This window comes from Saccostrea cucullata, unplaced genomic scaffold, assembly GCF_032062105.1.
Source record: "Saccostrea cucullata isolate Sc308-1 unplaced genomic scaffold, CSIRO_AGI_Scuc_v1 ctg1224, whole genome shotgun sequence".
NCBI classification, from domain to species: domain Eukaryota; kingdom Metazoa; phylum Mollusca; class Bivalvia; order Ostreida; family Ostreidae; genus Saccostrea; species Saccostrea cuccullata.
The window spans coordinates 178,681-199,726 of record NW_026930231.1 but is presented as its reverse complement, the minus strand read 5'-3'; the positions used below and the strand labels follow the sequence as shown (position 1 = coordinate 199,726).

At 34.3% G+C, this 21,046-nt stretch overlaps 4 protein-coding genes across 4 annotated transcripts in view; 3 read left to right on the top strand and 1 right to left on the bottom strand.

The window, feature by feature from the left end:
• Positions 1 to 21,046, top strand: part of LOC134283339 (uncharacterized) — a 128,746-nt gene that overhangs the window by 37,686 nt on the left and 70,014 nt on the right. The window lies entirely within an intron of this gene.
• Positions 1,017 to 4,512, top strand: LOC134283322 (E3 ubiquitin-protein ligase TRIM45-like). Its single transcript, XM_062765778.1, has 2 exons — positions 1,017 to 1,044; positions 2,978 to 4,512. Exon 2 carries the CDS (start codon positions 2,990 to 2,992, stop codon positions 3,884 to 3,886), a length of 897 nt encoding a protein of 298 aa, XP_062621762.1. The 5' UTR covers positions 1,017 to 1,044; positions 2,978 to 2,989; the 3' UTR covers positions 3,887 to 4,512.
• On the top strand, positions 18,527 to 20,163 carry LOC134283331 (uncharacterized). Its single transcript, XM_062765786.1, has 3 exons — positions 18,527 to 18,534; positions 18,736 to 18,739; positions 19,252 to 20,163. The coding sequence occupies exons 1-3, from the start codon at positions 18,527 to 18,529 to the stop codon at positions 20,161 to 20,163; spliced, it is 924 nt and encodes a 307-aa protein (XP_062621770.1).
• LOC134283330 (proteasome activator complex subunit 4A-like) overlaps positions 20,812 to 21,046 on the bottom strand; it is a 78,494-nt gene continuing 78,259 nt past the window's right edge. Inside the window, exon 10 of the mRNA XM_062765785.1 lies at positions 20,812 to 20,931. Within this exon, the coding sequence (XP_062621769.1) occupies positions 20,812 to 20,931 (120 nt within the window). The remainder of the gene's footprint in view (positions 20,932 to 21,046) is intronic.

The following is a 21,046-nucleotide window of genomic DNA, read 5'->3' as shown; positions in this document are numbered from 1 at the left end:
CATTTGTGTATTCTTACTGCAGAGAATTCCGATGATTTAGAAAATATGAATTTTAATTTCTTATATCACTTTCATATTTTAGAAAAATATATGGCTTAATTTGTATTGAAACTGAACCTTCTTCTTTCTATTTTAAAAACTGTAGTAACACCATTCATCAAATTAAGAACCGTTAACGGTAGCCTAGTGGTAGAGCATTCGCTTCGTGATCGGGAGGTACGGGTTCGATTCTCATTCGCGGCGCCGCGTCAAACCTAAGAAGTAAAAATTGGTAGTGACTGTTCCTTCGCAAAGTGCTCAGCATCAGAAGTGAAAGTCATGGGTCTGTCGGATATGACCTTGAATACGTAGGTCCCGTGTTACGGTAGGTGCTGGCACGATAAAGAACCCTCAATGCTCAATGGCCCTGAGTACCGAGTATAGGTCTAAATTTGAAGCCCTTCACCGGCATACGGTAACGTCTCCATATGAGAAATATTCTCGAGAGGGACGTTAAACAATATACAATCAATCAATAAAAGTAAGAAAACATAAAGAAATAAATCCCAGTGAATTCTACTTGTGTGACATGTTTTATAGAAATAAGACCGAAACTGAGAAGAAAAACATTTCTCACATATTTCAATTTAAAAAACCCTTGGCAACACAATTAATGTAACCAAAATAAAAAACAAAAACAACATAATATATGCATCTTAATGTAGTCTACTTATGTGCCAAATTATACTAAAATCAAGCCAACCCCGTAGGGATTGTTTACACACAGACATACAAACAAACAGACAGATGGAGGGATAACAGTCACCATGCTATCGCATGAACGCTTCTGGTCAATTATAGCAGTAGAGCTAAAAATGAAATAAATTTTATAAAATAAATGAAATAATTACATTTGGAATTTGGAAGAGCCCTTGTTTACAGTTTTTAAATCTCCTTCCAGACCAGGAAGTATAAATACCTGACAGGTAGAATAAAGGCGTGTCACGTAATCGGAATACATAAAGACTGCACTTGATCAAGGATAACCGCCATTACTCAAGTCAGGTAAGAAACTTGTAAGTTTTTCTGAGCAAATGAAAATAATTCTGAAAGCTTTTGGAATTCAGTACTACAGTTCTTAACTACCGCTAAAGGAAAAAATATTTGCTTCCCTCAAAAATTCAATGAACCATTAAATGTGATATGATGACTTTTTAACCACATTTATATCTACACAATGGCCTCAGACAAACTGTGGTTCCAGGAATCAGAAATATAAAAAAAACTATGCTTGCTGTGTTGAAATATAAGTGATATTTGGGTTAGGGTAAGAAAACGATATAGAGCGTGACGCTTGCCGAGCCCTCCCTTATGTTTTTGACCAGAGCCAAATACAAATTATTATTTATACTACAAGAGTAGCCATGTATTTTGTTTATCCTGTAACATAGTTTTACATATGACCTCTTAAACAATCTATTTTCAATGCAAGTTAAGCATATCCCTGGAGTTAAAACTAAGACACCCGAACATATATATATTATATATATATATATATATATATATATATATATATATATATATATATATATATATATATATATATATATATATATATATATATATATATATATATACATATGCAATATTTATGAAATCAAAATGCTTTCAGAACGATGGAATATATGAATTAGACATGGGATATTTGCAGGATAAAACATAGGTAATCAGAGGTTACAGAACTCACCTCAACTAATGTTTGTCTTTAGATAAGGCAAAATCCCACATTAAAGTAATAATCTAGAAGTGCGCTTCCCAAAACCACTCATCTTGAAAATCAAGATGCAAGCCTGATAGTGTGCATCATTAGATGTATTATCCATGCAAGTGTGGTCCACATAGTTACTTTAGAATGAACCTGATCAAAAAACCTGTTTACTCATCGGAAAAATGTAGGTGGTATCACTCATGCAAGTAATGGCCAATATAAGGCCTATATTTACTCCGAAATAAGATCTGCATCAAAAACTTTAACCTGTTTACTCATGGGGGAAATATAGGTCAGATCCAGCATCTGAAGCAAGCCTGGAAGCCTGGTTGTATGCATCCTTAGATGTATCACCCATGCAATTTTAGTTAAGATAGGTCTTATACAGTTGTAGTTACTTGGAAATAAGACCTGCACCAAAAACTTGAACCTGCTTGAAAACATTAACCTTAGCTGAAATTACAACATCTGAAACCTTGATTGGTACAATAAGAATCATCGTGCATGCATATCACACTAGAAGCATCTTGCTCGCATAATATCTGATCAATGTAGGGCAAAAAAGTACTCGAAGAAAACGTAAACCTGGGACGCCAACACCGACGCAGAGGGTATATCACACAAGCACCCTGCAATTTCGTTGTGATCTGATCGTGATCTAAAATGTACGTATAGTTCCTGATATAATACTCTCTTAGTTAATAAACGCTTGGCATACCATGCTGTGAAAAAGGGATTGTTTTCGTCACGTGATCTCTAATTTGAACAGATACGTACAGATTGTATCATTAACAGAATAAATAACGTATCTAAATCATAAAAGCTTTTAAAGAATTATAAACAAAAAGGGATTAATTTTTCATTTTTTATTTTAGTGCAAATCTACATCTTTAATATAGATTCTTTATCATATTTTGCACATATCTTGAGATATTGGTTGACACCATATCTATAAGTTCAAAGAACAGAATGTGATTGTTATTTACTTGCATTTTTTCATTCCCGAGAGTAAAGAGTCAAAATATGTCCGGAACGCAGATATCAATATTAACAAAAATAGAAACCAATTCCTGATTGGTCGATCAATGTAGATCTACTCCAATCGCAATAGGGGAGATAAAATCCCAACTATTTCTAACACCGTAATGTCAAGAATTTATGAGGAGAGTAGCGTATCAGAAACCCTTGGCTAAATGTATAATCCTAATAAATTGAATTTTTATAATTCAGCCACTAAGTCTAATGATGGACCCCCGTACTAGTGCCCACGACGTGAAGCGATGTGATCTGTGTGAGACCGCTGAGTTACAGATGCACTGTGATACATGCCTTGTCAACCTGTGTACAGCTTGTGTAGGAAAACACATGATATCTGACCAATCCAAGGATCACAAATTTAAAGTGGTTAAAGTTCAGTCCAGGAAATCCACTCCCCTCTACCCTGTATGTACATCTCATAACAAAGAACGATGTGAAATGTACTGTAGAAAATGTGACATTCCTGTCTGCAGCAGCTGTCTTGAATCTAATCAACATTTAGGTCATAAATTATCTAAAATCTTAAGAGAAGTGGATGAAAAGAAGAATATGATTATAAAAGAAAAAAATGTATTAAATGATACAATTTATCCAACCTACAAAGATATTGCTTCTGATATAGAAAACACAATTATTCAGTTAGAAAAAAAATATGGAGATCTCTCAACAGCCATAACAAAACATGGAGAGGACTGGCACAGAGAAATTGACAAACTTGTCATGAAACTTAAAGCTGAAATTGATGAGATGAAAAACACACAGTTACGCACTCTACAGAAACATCTGGATAAAATAAACAAGAACCTTTCTGACATCAAGGAAGAGATTAATTCAATGAAAACTGCAGTAGACACACATGATGTGTTAAAACTATTTAGTGTCATGTCTAATGTACCCATATACAGAAATCTTCCACATAAAATTATGCCATCTTTACCAAAATTCATTCCAGGAAAAATCCAAGGGGAAGAAACTCGTAAACTATTTGGAGCCTTATCATCAAGTTCTTTGACATCAGATAAACATGGCTACAGCATGAAGACAACGCAGAAATCACGAAAAGCTGAAACCTCTCCTCCAGTCAAACAGCTGCTTGATTAACAAGAGACTGTCACCACCATAGACACTGGGTATGAGTATGGACTTTACGATGTGGCCTGTCTGAGTGATGAGGAAATCTGGACAAGTAGATGACAGAACCATGAAACTCTACAGCATCAATCAGGGATCACTACTCAAGTCAATCACAACCAAGTCAGGGAACTACTCAAATGGCAGTGACAAAAAGTGGAGATCTTGTTTATACTGATAATGATAGAACTGGGAACATTGTGAAGAATGAGAAGATTGAGGAGGTGATCAGACTACAGAAGTGGAAACCTAAGGGTGTCTGTAGTACCTCCTCTGGTGACCTCCTTGTTATTTATCATGTACAGTGATGATTACAGACAAACAAAAGTTGTCCATTACTCTGGTTCCACAGGAAAACAAACCATTCAGTTTGATGATAAAGGTATACCTTTCTATTTACTTAGTTCTCTCTATCAAAGATACATAACTGAGAACAAGAAACATGATATATGTGTGTCTGATGAGAAAGCTAATGCAGTAGTGGTGGTCAATCAGGCGGGGAAACTGAGATTCAGGTACACTGGACATACTCCTGCTCCAAAGAACAAAGTATTCAGTCCACGAGGAATCACCACAGACAGTCAGGGTAACATCCTTACAGCTGATCGTAACAACTACGTGTGTCCACAATTACTTGTGTCCACATTATACATGTAGACAGTTCCTACCGTGTTCAAGTGCACCAGAAAGCAGTCTTTCCCCTCCCATAGAGCATATTTACGCTGTTTACAATTCAAATATTCTTATTTTATCCAAGCTTTAATAAGATATGTGCTAGTTTAAATTCTGAATTTATTTTTAAAATTTCATTGATATACTGTCAACCAACTTTTATTCGCGACGAATTTATTTTGCGATTTATTAGGGTAAACTGGTTTTTGACGATTTATTTTTGCGATCAAGCCTTTCTTTGAAACTGTTTTTAATAGACCAGAGACTTTATTGACCAGTTCACGGCGAGAAATATTCCCGACAAAATAGCTCTTGCGAACCTCGCAAAAATTTCTCGAAAACGAATAAAAGTTGGTTTACGGTATTTTTAAGAAGCAGATCTGCCTCTCTGGATATACATGCAAATTCACAAAGATATTTTATTTATCAATTTAATTATAGTTTTATAACAAAGAATCATGACTGTAAATATGCTACTGTAACAATATCATTTTCATTTGCTATATATTAAAAATGAAGTTTGACAGGTGGAAATGTTGACGAAAATAGATAAATCGTCAATATAGTCAAATAATAATGTTGTTGTTTACAGTTAATCAAGGCTTGCAGCTTCTTCATCGAATTGAATACAAACTGCCCTGATCCCCATGCAAACTGTTAATTCCATTTTGCACAAAGAACAATCCACCCCCCCCCCCCCCACACACACACACCCTGACAAGCATATAACTTTACTCCCTTCAGCTCGATTACAAATATTTACAATGTAAGAATTGTTTTTTTTTTGCATATAAGATGCTTTAGGGTTAAAAAGAACATGGCTTACATGGGACATTTTTTTGGCTTTGTGAACTTCCGCTCAGTTTTAGTTGAAATTGCAATGAATTACACTCTTGGTGAGTGCATATTTGTTAAGAATTACGTAAATTTCCTGAATTTTCCTCTGAAGTTTTCTATTTAGCAAAAACAACAACCGACAATCCAAATTGTTCAATTATGTAATGGAAGAACTGTTTCATAAGAAAAATCCATGTTTTTTTTTTGTTGGAATCGCGGGGTGGGCACTGTGTGCATATATTTTCTTTGTGGAAGATTTTCTTTGTGGAAGGTACTCTAAACATGCATTTTCATCAAATTTCAAGAACACTGCAATTTTCACAAAACCTGTTTTTCTATACCTCGACTCACAAAGGAAACTTTTTTATATTGGAAATGCAAGTACTTATTTCAATAATTTATACTTAATTAGTCTCTTCTTTATTTTTATGTTTAAAATGCGATATTTGGACTTTGTCAGTTAATTGGGATATAAGTAGGGATGGCAATCGATTGCTGCAAAATTGCTAATCAGTTAACCGCAAAACGTTCCGACCGATTAACCGGTTAGTCGTATCAAGATATACATATTGACATTTAATTTCATATACACAAAAAAGCTAAAAAGACGTTATCTAGAAGTTGCATTCTAATTATTATTTTGATCAAGGAATTTTATGTACATAAGAGTATATTTTGTTTCAATTTCATTAGACAAGAAAAAAATTAAGAAAACCATAAATCTTGCTTGAGTAATCAGACAGGGATAATTATTCAACGCAGAGGTAATAAAAGTTAATTCTGCGTTGTCACCATATAGAAAAAAAACTCCTACATAAACAAATACATGGGCGCAGACATTTTGGACACCCAAAGCTGTGCGGAGGAGAAAAATGTTACCTGGCGCGTGATTGGTCAATAAGAGAAAAGATTTGTTATGTATTTGACAAGTGAAATAAACTTGATAAAAATCTCATATCAAGACTTAGGCTTCTTTGAGATATATAAGAGTTACAGGTAAAAATTTGAAGGGGTGGATGCACTTTGGTTAGAGATTTTCATTTGTTGGTGAAAGCACCTAGTTGTAAACAAGTGGAATCTGAAAGTAAAAGTGCAGCGCAACGGTACATTTATATATACCCCCGCTTGAAAAGTGGGAGGGTATACTGTAATCTGTATGTCCGTCCGTCCGGTGTCGCATAATATTTGGTCCGCCACGTTTAAAGGTCCGGCCGGACCTAATACGATAACATATTTGGTCCGCATTTTATAAGAAAAGGTCCGGCCTGTATAAGAAAAGGTCCCCCTACGTTTTAAGGTCCGGGTGGTGCATAATATTTTGATCTTGACTTTAACATATGAAATTAATAAAGAAAGTTAGTTTATACTATACGATAAGAAGGATTTACCCTGTTGTGTTTTATGTTTTGTACAACATACATGTATCTCTATACAATAATCTACTCGTTTAGTGTGCTTTAAGCAGTGAAGTTTAGGACCATGATTTCTTAAAAAATAATGCCACAACTATTATGTTAGAGTTTGTTTTACCTTTTTGCTTTGTGTAAATTAGTATACGATTAAAGGTGTGAAATCTGTCGGTGTGTATAGCTAATAAAACAATGGGGTGTGACGTATTTGTTTACCTGACAGGTACCCACAGGTAGAGCCCGCGGCAGATGGCGATGTCATTGAATGGTCGGTGAACCTTATGGTCATGTGTTAGCTTTAATATCAATAGATTTAAATTTCTTTAATTAATAATTTATGCTAAGAAACAAAATATCCATGCGTACACTTCAAAACTGCGACATTTATAATAATTATAATCATATAGTCTTTATTTGAATATTTAAAGCTAAATATGGCGTATCTGAGCTAAAAATTGAAAATACTAGATTAAGCGTACATCTACACGTGAAAATGATATTTATATTCAAATTAGAATTTTTACCAATATTGAACATAAATATACCCACTTTTCTATTAATTAACTTCAAACTAATTGGATTTAAACTGTGTCTGATATTTACATTCCGAGTCGATAAGAATCGGTCATTGTTTTAAATCTCTGATTTCTATATATACAAAGACGCAATTAATTTAAATTTCGGTAATAGAACATTTTAAAGAATAAATTATAGACTGTTTAGTAAATCAAATGTCTTGGACATAAGTTCGGCGCAGTATTTGGAATTTAATTTAGCGAACATTAAATGTGATGAAAGAATTACCTGCTCATTATTTAGTGTGTTAACTAGACTTGGTGCTTCATGTACAGATGTATCATACAGAATTTTTTTTATAAAAATGTGTTGATTAATAATTTTTTCAAAATTCCATTTCTACGTACATGTACCCGGTAAACATTAAATTGCCGGAGAGGTAACTATCAAAAATTCCTGAAATGAAAAGAAATAAATAAAATGTCGGGAAAAAAGAGTAATTGTCGGAAATAAAATAAAGAAAATGAAATGCAGCGGTCCTATCTTTATATAAAAGAAAGATCTTTTTTATATTGTTAGTCTGCACTCATAAAAAAAACGCCTTATATGACTTTTAAAGAAACTTATCCTAAGTGTGGAGTTTAGTACTAATAAGATCGATGAAGAGTAAATGTAATTCTCTGCTTTCCTGTAGTCTTCACAATTACCTTTTGTTTTCTGTTAATAATCATGTTTTGGTCCTGTATTTGTGGATATTGTAAAAAATAACCTAACATTTAACCTTTTTTTAAACGGGCCCCAGAATTACAGTTTATTGGCTTGGATCTAATTTATTCTTATACAAATACATGTATCCCTCATCCTCACCATATCGAAAAGCATATATGTTTTTTTGCAGAAAGAAAAATAGAAATTATTTAATTTTTTTATTATGACTGTTGCAGAATGCGGGATAATCTTGTGTTGCAAGAGCGACTAAATTTTGAAATCTTGTCAGTAACCGTAACTGTAAATTATTTTCTATTATAACTGAAAATTATTTTCTGTTATAACCGACGTGAAGCTTTTTGTGAAAAGTTGTATATAATTATTTATCTCATGCCTGTATGGAAAGAATAAGCCTGAGGGAAAATGATTTTATAAGTTCTCGTCAATATACTCAAAAATAGAAAAAAAAAATAACGCACACATGTCCTTACAGTGAAATCCAGCATTGCATCACTTGACCCTCTTCATATGTTGTGTATCAAGTATTTTAAAATTTTGAATCTCTGCAAACCCACCTCACCACAACCTCACCCCACCCCGCAACAGTACCCAGAAATGGTCATAACCGTAAACGCATTTGATAGGCATTTCGCCTACACTACTAGTAATTATTTTAATTACATCGCTTCTATATTTTGTAATACAATCTTAGTTTATACATGCATAAAACCAAATCACACAATAATGATATGCCAATGTTAATAGTTCCCTCAAAAGATCAATATAAAAATTACCCAGTTTGTATGAAATCCCCCCCCCCCACCGGTATATAAGAAATATTCAGGTATCCACCTAACGATGACGTATTGTTGTAAAAGACCATTGATCCTTAACCAGAAAACAACTTATGAGTAATTTTATTTAAATATGACCGCTCTTCATTCTATTTAGATAATTTTGGCTAGAGGTGGTCTTTCATCATTGCAAAGAAAATTATATTAAAGGGTTTATTTTCGTATAGCAATAAAGAATCAGAGAAAGGGACATAAAGGGCCTTAAACCGCGGCATAATATACTGAGTATAAGGTATTTCAAGTGTCTGTATGTCATAAAGGAAACATTTTCTAGAGAAATGGACAGGGCGGACCTTTTTGCGCAGTTATCAGAAAAGGTCCGAAAACTGTATTTCAGATATCTTCATGTCATAAAGGAAAATTTTTCTGTTTTCGTAGTTTAAAAACTAGAGAAAGGGAAAGGGCGGACCTTAAAACGCAGTTATCAAAAAAGGTTCGCCCTCTGTTTTCCAGATATCTTTATGATTCAGAGGGAAATTTTGGACAGGGTTTTATTTTCGTAGCTTAAAAGACTAGAAAAAGGACAGGGCGGACCTCAAAACGCAGTTATCAGAAACTGTCCGCCCTCTGTATTTCATATATCTTCATGTCATAAAGAGAAATTTTTGGACAGGGTTTATTTTCGTAACTTAAAAACACGAGAAAGAGACAGGGCGGACCTTAAAACGCAGTTATCAGAAATGGTCCGCCCTCTGTATTTCAGATATCTTTATGTTTTAAAGGAAAATTTTTGGACAGGGTTTATTTTCGTAGCTTAAAAACACGAGAAAGAGACAGGGCGGACCTTAAAACGCAGTTATCAGAAAAGGTCCGCCCTCTGTATTTCAGATATCTTTATGTTTTAAAGGGAAATTTTTGGACAGGGTTTATTTTAGTAGCTTAAAAACACGAGAAAGGGACTGGGTGGACCTTAAAACGCAGTTATCAGAAAAGGTCCGCCCTCTGTATTTCAGATATCTGTATGTTTTAAAGGGAAATTTTAGGACAGAGTTTATTTTCGTAATTTGAAAACACGAGAAAGGGACAGGGCGGACCTTAAACGCAGTTATCATAAAAGGTCCGCCCTCTTTACCGGTATTTCAGGTATCTTTATGTTTTAAAGGAAAATTCTTGGACAGGGTTTATTTTCGTAGCTTAATAAACTAGAGAAAGAGACAGGGCGGACCTTAAAACGCAGTTATCAGAAAAGGTCCGCCCTCTGTATTTCAGATATCTGTATGTTTTAAAGGGAAATTTTTGGACAGGGTTTATTTGCGTAACTTAAAAACACAAGAAAGGGCAGGGCGGACCTTAAAACGCAGTTATCAGAAAAGGTCCGCCCTTAATATTTCAGATATCTTCATGTCATAAAAAAAATTTTGGACAGGGTTTATTTTCGTAGCTTAATTATCTACAGAAAGAGACAGGGCGGACCTTAAAATGCAGTTATCAGAAAAGGTCCGCCCTCTTTACAGGTATTTCAGGTATCTTTATGTTTTAAAGGGAACTTTTTGGACAAGATTTATTTTCGTAGCTTAATAAACTAGAGAAAGAGACAGGGCGGACCTTAAAACGCAGTTATCAGAAAAGGTCCGCCCTCTGTATTTCAGACATCTTTATGTTTTAAAGGGAAATTTTTGGACAGGGTTTATTTTCGTAGCTTAAAAATACGAGAAATAGACAGGGCGGACCTTAAAACGCAGTTATAAGAAAAGGTCATCCCTCTGTATTTCAGATATCTTTATGTTTTAAAGGGAAATTTTTGGACAGGGTTTATTTTCGTATCTTAAAAACACGAGAAAGAGGCAGGGCGAACCTTAAAACGCAGTTATCAGAAAAGGTCCGCCCTTTATATTTCAGATATCGTCAGGTCATAAAAAAATTTTTGGACAGGGTTTATTTTCGTAGCTTAATTAACTGCAGAAAGAGACAGGGCGGACCTTAAAACGCGGTTATAAGAAAAGATCCGCCCTCTGTATTTCAGATATCTGTATGTTTTAAAGGGAAATTTTTGGACAGGGTTTATTTTCGTATCTTAAAAACACTAAAAAGAGACAGTGCGGACCTTAAAACGCAGTTATCAGAAAAGGTCCGCCCTTTATATTTCAGATATCTTCATGTCATAAAGAAAATTTTTGGACAGGGTTTATTTTCGTAGCTTAATTAACTACAGAAAGAGACAGGGCGGACCTTAAAATGCAGTTATCAGAAAAGGTCCGCCCTCTTTACCGGTATTTCAGGTATCTATGTTTTAAAGGAAAATTTTTGGACAGGGTTTATTTTCGTAGCTTAATTAACTACAGAAAGAGACAGGGCGGACCTTAAAACGAAGTTATCAGAAAAGGTCCGCCCTCTGTATTTCAGATATCTTTATGTTATAAAGGGAAATTTTTGGACAGGGTTTATTTTCGTAGCTTAAAAATACGAGAAAAAGACAGGGCGGACCTTAAAACGCAGTTATAAGAAAAGGTCAGCCCTCTGTATTTCAGATATCTGTATGTTTTAAAGGGAAATTTTTGGACAGGGTTTATTTTCGTATCTTAAAAACACTAGAAAGGGACAGGGCGGACCTTTAAACGCAGTTATCAGAAAAGGTCCGCCCTTTGTATATCTTATTACACAGCAAAAATTATGGACGGGGCACGTCCCTCTCATTAATAATAGAGAACGACGACAGACAACGGACAAATTGTGATGAGAAAAGCTCACTTTTCCTTCGGTTGATTTCGAGCTAAAGAGTAGCAAAACCTTAAAACGCACCAGAATAACGGGTCCGCCTTTTGTTTTGAAAAAAATAGACAATTGCTTATTTAATTTCCAACTACTGTCTACTGATAAAAACTGGAAAACATAAGAAAATACTTCTACAGAAAAGACTGCCTAACGTCGCTCTCGAGAATTTTTCACTCATTTAGAGACGCCACCACTTGCCACCAGTGAGCTACAGATTTTGTCCTTTACTCGGCACTTACGGCCATTGAGTAGGGAAGGATCTTTTTCTTGCCAGCAACCGGGACCCCGGTTTATACGTTTTCATCAGAAGGACCGATTCCCACGTCCCAAAACGGGATTCGAACCTGCGACGTAAGGATCAACTAACTTCGACGCTCTTACCATGCACTCCATGTAATGCTATTGGTTATGAATTTCATTTCTTTTTACAATTTAATTTGAATATATAAGCAAAGAATACATTTATAAAATCTACGCAAGATAATACTATCATGTTGTAAATTTTGAATTTACTAAAGCAAAATATATTTTGCATAAGTAAATTCAAAATTTACAACATGATAATACTTCCTTTCTCTGTAAAGACCATCTTTAGAATTAAAAGATTAGAAATAAAATTTCAGTTAATTGCTGTAACATCATTGGCGTCGGAAGTAAATTGGAGGGGGGCTATTTCAAAGGGAAAAAATTGTCAAACCTTCAAAAAGAAAAATCTTGACAAACACAAAAAAGAAAAAGGAAATTTTGACCGGGGGGGTGGGGGGAGGGGTTTGGTGATTTTAACTTTTTCCAGAACCAATTTTTCCCCACACACTACCACTTACCCTTCTTTGACTACACTGCAGCGTGCCTGTTGAAAGTGTTAAACTTGTGTCCCAATTTTCACTGCATATATTAATATGACTATCTTTGCAAAAAGTGCCCCCCCCCCCGGTTTTTTTCAAAGCCAACTTACTATCACTTCCAATTTTTTCGCCTATGTACATTGAGACAGTAAATTTCCTAAATCGCACCTGTTATTATATATACATGTAATTCATTGTTCTATGATGCTGTGAGTTCCTTTAACTTTTTCTGGTTCGTGACATACACTAGTAGTTTGTTTGTTTGTTGTTGTTTTTTTTGTACAATCAAACTGACGAGAAATGTAAAAACTGTAATGATTTCAGTTAAGGATCCAGTGTATGTACAGTTGCAGGAGATATGTCTTCTGTATTGTATATCTGCATACTTCCTTGAAAATCTCTCTGAACGCAACAAAATAAACTATTTACATGCAAACACACACAAGTTTAATTGATGCAAAGCATCAAATGAACAAAATTCTGTATTTCAAAAAGTAATTTCACAATTAAAAAAGCATCTATGCTAGGAAAGCACACGATATTCAAAGCTGAAATAGTGATCATTTTTATTTCAGACTGCCTTCAAAACAAAATAAATAGTTTAAAAATAGATAAGTAGAAATTTTAGAACATTTGCTCATAAAATGGATTTACCGATGTATAATTTCAATTAGAAATGATAAGAATTTATTTTCATCACACCTGCTGATGTAGGCCTCTCAAGATGAACCACCTGGATCTTTGTCACATGATAATGTCACTGGATTCTGCAGGATAGACTATGCTGCAAGGCACGGTGCAAAATGCAAAGCATCATATTATCCTTGTGTCACAAAATCCTAACATATTCAAAACATTTTTTTACAATTAAAACTTTTCAATTTCTTATTCATGCACTTTTACAATGTTATTATTATCCGGAAAATCATGACGATTTTCTTCCATTTCACACACTCTTCAAATACAAAACAAAACAAAATTGTCAATTATTTAAAAATGATATGAAGTTGAAATTAATTAAAAACAATTAATACCTAGTTTAAAACAGTTTTTAAAAATATTTTACTCATGATTTTACACGTTATCATTTAAAAATTATTTTACTGAACTAAAACAAAAAAAAAGAACATCTCATTTCCCCCTGTGCGCTTTCTAACACAATCACAAATAGATCGGCCACTGCTGTGGCCGATGATAAAAAGAAATCAGTCATAGAAAAATCTAACGTTAACCACGAAGTTTTTGATACGTCATGATATTAAAAGACTATTTCTATTTAATTTATTAAAAAAAATTGTATGCTTTTTAAGTTTCTCTTTAATATGTATTGGTTAAAAAATTCTCCCTATAGTTCGTAAAGCAGTGGAAAGGGAGAAAAAATCTGTACTGAAGCAGTATTTCTCTGGTGGAAAATCAAGTCGGGGTTTTTTGTTAGAAGGTAACGGGAAATTCTATTATGCCAGGCTTCTGAAATTGGGGGTGTCTTTTAACTCAAGCTCTTTTTTCTGGGGTGAAAAATGTGGGATATATATGTACAATATCGCACTTAAAAATTTTTTTAAAAGTTTGAAATTTTGTTTTTTACTAGCACACTTTTAAAAAAAAAAAAAAACAATTCATTAAAATGTTCGGATTTTTTATTGAAACCGAGAGACATAAGTATAAATAAATAATTAATGCATGTACAGAGATCTTATATGAGCGACATGACTTTTGTATATTAAATATGAATAATAAATGCATTTTATAAATCCAGCAATCTATCGACTTTAGTTTTTATTAAAACCAAGAGCACATAACCTTGTATAAATAATATTTAGTAATGCATTTATTTCAGAATTTTAAAAATAAAAAAATTAAATAAAATTTTCAATTCCGACAGTTTTTACATCTTAAAAGTTTTCATCTCCGACATTTATCAAATTCATGTCAGTATTTTTTCGGCAATGAAAAAAGCCATACTTCCGTCATAAATAATATATATACAATGCCCTGTTAAAAATTAATCTATTTCCATATTTCTTATTTATGTTAACCTCAAAGTGACATAAAGGTATCTTTTAAAAAATCCAAAAATGTGAAGAAAAATTATATAATGTCGGAAATGAAAATAAAAATGTCGGATTCCGAAATAATAACAAAAATTATCGGAAAATGCAATGCAAAATTCAGGAAATGAAATGCAGAGATCTAGTAGATATAATTATTAGCCTTTGAATAGGTAAGAAAGAGTGTTAACTTATAAAAACACAGGGGATTTGGTACTTTAGGTTTTCTCAAACGAGACAATAATATAGACTAACCCCTAACTGCCCAATCCGCAGGCATGTTGTTTTTACAATTTTACGGGTGTAGGGTAGTACACCGTGACATAAGCCCCTGTCACAGTGACCCCCCACTTATTGACAACAATATTAAACGTAAAAAATGACAGATTTTTTTATTAATACTATAAAGAAATATATTTTGAATGATGTGATTTTATTTTTTTCGAGTGGAAGTCGGACGTTTATCGTGTACTTATTGGAAAGAGAGTGTAATTAAATGAATTGTGTTGGACTTACGAACATTCATCTGTTCAGTAAACAGGCGGTGAAGGTAAATGTATGTACTTTTGTATTCTTAATATTATTTTTAAATAATAATGTTGATACCAGTGTATTTAAACGACAAAATAAGCATGTCCCATCTTCCCGACAGGAAACTCGATCAATAAATCTATACATTTCTTTGATAAATATAATTATTTATATTATATTAATTTCTTACTTATAGTTTACTACATTCTCTTGGAGGAAACACTAGCTATTAATACGACTTTATATCCTCAATTAATTTTAAAACAGTAGTTTTTCAATTATTATCGAATGAACACAGGCATACGATTTGTATAATAGGCCGAGGGCGGACCTTTTCTTATAGAGTCAGGCGGACCTAATATGTTATCGTATTTGGTCCGGCCGGACCTTTAAACGAGGCGGACCAAATATTATGCGACACCGTCCGTCTGTCTGTTACGCTTTGGGGTATCCATCTCTTATCCGCAACTCCTCTTATACCACTGAGTGAAATTTAATGAAACTTTCACAGGATCTTTATTACATATTGCCATTGCGCAACACCTATTTTACTGTTTTTACTGCAATTTCTCGAATTTTCACGACAGCGTTTTTCATAATAATATAATTTAATAGATAACGGCAAAATATAGACACTATACTATAATCAAAGTACTTAATGGTGATGTTTTTAATATCATTAAAAAACCACAGCACTATCTGGGTAACGGCAAATATTACTCCAAATATTCTTAATTATATGCAACGCTTTCCTTTCTAAAAAAATAATAAAACAGAAGGGGTTTTAAGGAAATTGAGCTCAAATTTACATATATTATATTTTTTCCGATTACGGATTTTCTAACCGATTAGCATCGTTCCAACCGATTAACCGATTACAAACTGCCATCCCTATTATATGGGCAGGGCCATTTTATGGATAAAGTGAATCTCTTTGTTGATTAGAAAAACGTATTGCATAGGAAACATTTAAACATTTCAAATGATTTGCAGTTTAAAGTCCTGACACCCCCTCCCAATGGCTTTGTTTTTTGTATATACCTACTTCTACTTGGTCATCAAAGATGAGATGGAGTATAAAGTTCTGAATTTCCTCTTTGTACTTTGTCTGGATCATGGTAAAGAGGTTACAGAACAATATGACCTGGCTGTAACCAAGGATAGCGACACGGGAATGCCATGTCGTCAGCCCAATCACCTATAGGAATCAAGGAAATGATTAGGAATAAATTTTCCTTCATTCCAATCAATGTGACCTTAAGATCCTATCCACTTTATAAAATTCTGCTGCAATATGTCTTCATACCATAGCGAGAGCTTAATTACTTTGTGACAGGAACTTAAAATATTGATTCTACATTTTTTGAAACTGTGAAGTTCCTACCATTTAGGTCATATCAATTCGAACTGGGTATGAAATTTTAATTCAATTTCAGATTTATATCTCCTTCAAGACTGTCTGTTGGGCTCACCTCTCTGATGGTTTCTAGACTGACAGTGACATTGTTCCCATGAATCATAGCCTGAGAGAAACAGGCAGAGCCATAGAACAGCCAGTCTTCAGTTCTGTGTGATAAGTTGTACTCACATCTCTAATAGTATCCAGACACACTGTGACATTGGTCTCCTGTATCAGAGCCAGAGAGAAGCAGGCCAGGGCCATAGAACAGTCCGTCTTCAGTTCCTAATCCTTAATCTCACTCACTAACGTGCAAATATGAGGAGAAAGTCAAATGAATCTCAATATCGAAAAGTCATTTTGAAGTTTAAACCTAAAATTTCTTTCTGTATATTTTTCATCTCTCTAGTTAAATACATGTACAGGTAGAATCATATCAAGTTTTGAAAAAAATTACAAATTTTTCAAGAAATTAGACTTGCATTTTCTGCAATCCTCACAATAATACTTACAACTGGAAGAAAAAGGAAAAGATCTGGTGTAGTTGAAGTAAACATTCTACCTAGACCATCAATTATCGACTTCAGCACTGTAACATAAACGATGTTTAAGGTCACACAGCATAATTTTTTTTGTTTTGTTTAATGTTTTATATATGGGACCACTATCTCAATTTCTTATTTACATTGATATGCAGAGAGGTGTAAGCCCCCTCACCTGTTTTACACAGCCTTATGGTTGTCTTCCTCACCTATTTTACACAGCCTTATTGTTGTCTTCCTCACCTGTTTTACACAGCCTTATGGTTGTCTTCCTCACCTGTTTTAAACAGTCTTATGGTTGTTTTCCTTGCTTGTTTTACACAGTCTTAGGGTTGTTTTCCTTGCTTGTTTTGCACAGTCGTAAGGTTGTTTTCCTCACCTGTTTTATACAGCCTTCTTGTTAACTTCTTCACATGTTTTACAGTATACAGCCTCATTGTTGTCTTCCACAGCCTTATTTTTGACTTCCTCACGTGTTTTACACAGCCTTATGGTTGTCTTCCTCACGTGTTTTACACAGCCTTATGGTTGTCTTCCTCACCTGTTTTACACAATCTTATTGTTGTCTTCCTCCCCTATTGTACACAGCCTTATGGTTGTTTTCCTCACCTGTTTAACACAGCTTTATAATTGTCTACCTCTCCTCATCTTTATCATTTTCCACCTCCATCTTCTCTGACGAGGAAAACGTCTCTTTGTGGTTCTCCTCATCTGTGAAAAATTCAAATACCCTAACATCTACAAAGACTTCTAACAACCTTTGTGCAAGTTAAAATAAAGAAAAATGATTGCACCTTTTTAAACGTTTATAAGTCCAATCTTAATACGAGGGGCATTTCAAAAGTCCTGAGAACTGTTTAATAAAAAATTAACCGTTTCTCGGAAATTATTGAGTTTGGTATCATTGGAAAGAGCAGAAAAATATACAAATATTATGACGTCACTTTATAATTTTTATGACGTAATATCTCCGAAAATGACGTCAGAATATAGAATGTTTAGCATACTGAAAACTCGCGATTTTATCCACATGGCACAATTTTAAAAGTGCTCCCAAAGGCTTATTTGAAAATATATTTTAAAGAAAATTTTCATTTGCAAAGAAGTTGAGTAGGACTATGGTACTGTTTATCAACAATACTATATTTCCTCGTTTTGTTCGTTTACTAGCGCGGTTTATGTCCGGTTATGCTATCATCGACATTCATCCAAGATTTTAAGTTACATGATACGACTGGATTTTCGGTCTTTTATATATTTCTCCATTGAATGAAATAAAACATTTTCTGTATAAAACTAAAGTATATTAATGCAATTTTCAACAAATATATTTTGAGTGACAGTACTCTTACTGTTTACAAATAAAATGTACAAAAGTCTGCCCCTGACTTGTTTCTGTACGTATTTTTTCTCATTAATTCAACTTCGGCGCCCCCAAAACTCAGTACTGCTTTTGACTTTTGACTCCAAAAAAGGTTTGTAAGTTACACAGACATGTCGAATCTTATTTAATTTCCCTGAATTAATTTTTGCGAATATGTGGAGGTACGGTGGGGTTACAACTGCGCCCGCGCCATTTTGGATTTTACAAGAAAATATGGGGCACACTAAACTTAACTTCTCTTGAGCCTTCATCGATCCCACAAATATGCATATGGTTAAAACACCTGACGAATTGATGCCATGAAATAAAGTAACACGATCGTCTATTTTTCTTTGATTGTCAACTTTGCCTTATTCTCACAGTTGGGTCTGTTTTACGCAATATTTTGAGCAAGATTCGATAAAAACTTGCGATGTTTGACAATCGCTTAAACCATTTCAGAACAAGAAGATCTCTATAATGGACCACCATATGATAGAATGTAGTCTATGTAAAGATTCTACCAACTGTCATTTACGTCCGATAGCTTGCACCCGAGTAATGAGCAAAAGTTGTTTTTAGAATTTTACATTGATGAAATTGTGTCTTTTGTTACGTCATTTTTATGGTCAGTATTGTAAGTCAGCGGAAGTTTGACGTCATTATCGGAGTTATTACGTCATAAAAATTATAAAGTGACGTCACAATATGTGTGCATTTTTCTGCTCTTTCCAATGATACCAAACTCAATAATTTCCGTAAAACGGTTAATTTTTTATTAAACAGTTCTCAGGACTTTTGAAATGCCCCTCGTAGAATTAGGGACTTACCCTTTGAGCTGCCATTATTTCTGCTGGACCCTCTCCTCAGGTAAAAAGAGTGTTTGATGTTCACCACAGATTATCAACAACATTGGCACTCGGAATAACGATCTTAAAAGTGGGTACCTTTACAATGTGGCCTGTCTGAGTGATGAAGAAATCTGGAAAAGCGGAGATGAAAGCACCATAAAACTCTTCAGCATCAATCAGAGATCACCACTCAAGTCAATCATAACCAAGTCAGGGAACACACCAGAGGACATAGCAGTGACAAAAAGTGGAGATCTTGTTTATACTGATTTTGATGATAGAACTGTAAACATTGTGAGAAATGAGAAGATAGAAGAGGTGATGAGACTACAGAACTGGAGACCTCGTCGTGTTTGTAGTACTTCCTCTGGTGACCTCCTGGTTATCATGGACAGCGATGATTACAAACAAACAAAAGTTGTCTGTTACTCTGACTCCACAGAGAAACAGAGCATACAGTTTGATGATCAAAGTAAACCACTCTATTCTTCTGGTAAACGTGGCAGATCCATTACTGAGAACAAGAACATGGATATATGTGTGACTGACAATAGAGCAGTTGTGGTGGTCAGTCTGGCCGGGAAACTGAGATTCAGGTACACTGGACATATTCCTGATCCAAAGAACAAACCATTCTGTCCACGACACAACCCACCTATATCCTTTCATCCACGAGAAATCACCACAGTCAGTCAGATTCACATCCTTATAGTTGATTTTTACAATGATTGTGTCCAAATCATAGACCAGGATGGACGGTTCCTTCGTTATGTAGACTGTGAACTCAGTAAATCCTATGGACTGTGTACAGATTCAAATGACAATCTGTTTGTTGCTCAGTTGTTAGACAGACAAGTGAAGAAAATCAAATATACAAGGATTGTCCAAAGCGTCCAAAGCGTTCGTGCACAAATGCTTAATTTTTTAAATAAACTCCGCATTGACAAACGTGTATACTAATATCTTCATAATACCATGATCTAGTAAATAAATGAAAAATCAAAAAACAATACACACTATTCTATGAACATTACAGGTGTAAATACTTTGTATATGCAAGCTGCCCTGTCCAGTCTAACATTATCCTAATGTTGAAGAAATAGTTTGTGTAAGACATCGTTTCAACCATAATAATCCATAATTGTATGACTGGACTCTGTTCCGTTCGGATGGCCAACGTCGCTGTTTCTTTTTGAAATAAACTTCTTGTGGTGTTTTCTTTTTATTAAGCTTTAATCGACTCCTTTTATAAAGAAAATAATTATTTTGATCAGAATTTTTTTTTTCAAAGTTTATAGCCTTTTTTACCCTCACACTCTCGCCGACCCTTAATGACCGAGATTTTAACAAAAATATTTAGTTCAAACAACAAAAACCAAACTATTCTGACTTAGATATTTATAACTAATTTAACTAATATTCTGGTAGGTATATCTTGAAACATTCATTTTGGTAAAAACGTCATAGTCCAAGAACGTCTTCGACCACCCTCATATAAATTAATTGAAATCTGTAATCATTATATTACTATAAAACATTACGATTTCCGATTTTGGCCTTCTTTGACAATTTCCTGTCTGTAAATATCGGTTCCATAAATGGCTTAAATTACACTTTGGGAAACATGAAGTCTTTCTGCAACTTGACACCGCGTTTTGCATCCCTTCTGCCCTGGAGAGTTCCTCCATGTTCACATGCCCCCTCACAGCGTCTTATCACCAGTTCTGGCTAGAAATAATGAGACTTCATTGTGTTCACTAAAGAAAACCCTCTTTGATATTTTTATGCGTCGTTTTTTCCTGATTTCCTTTTAAATGCCACATACTTTCTTGAGCGGTATGCC

What these genes read in the sequence shown, in the direction of transcription:
- LOC134283322 (XM_062765778.1), top strand. Translation starts at nt 2,990, where the DNA reads ATGATGGACCCCCGTACTAGTGCCCACGACGTGAAGCGATGTGATCTG.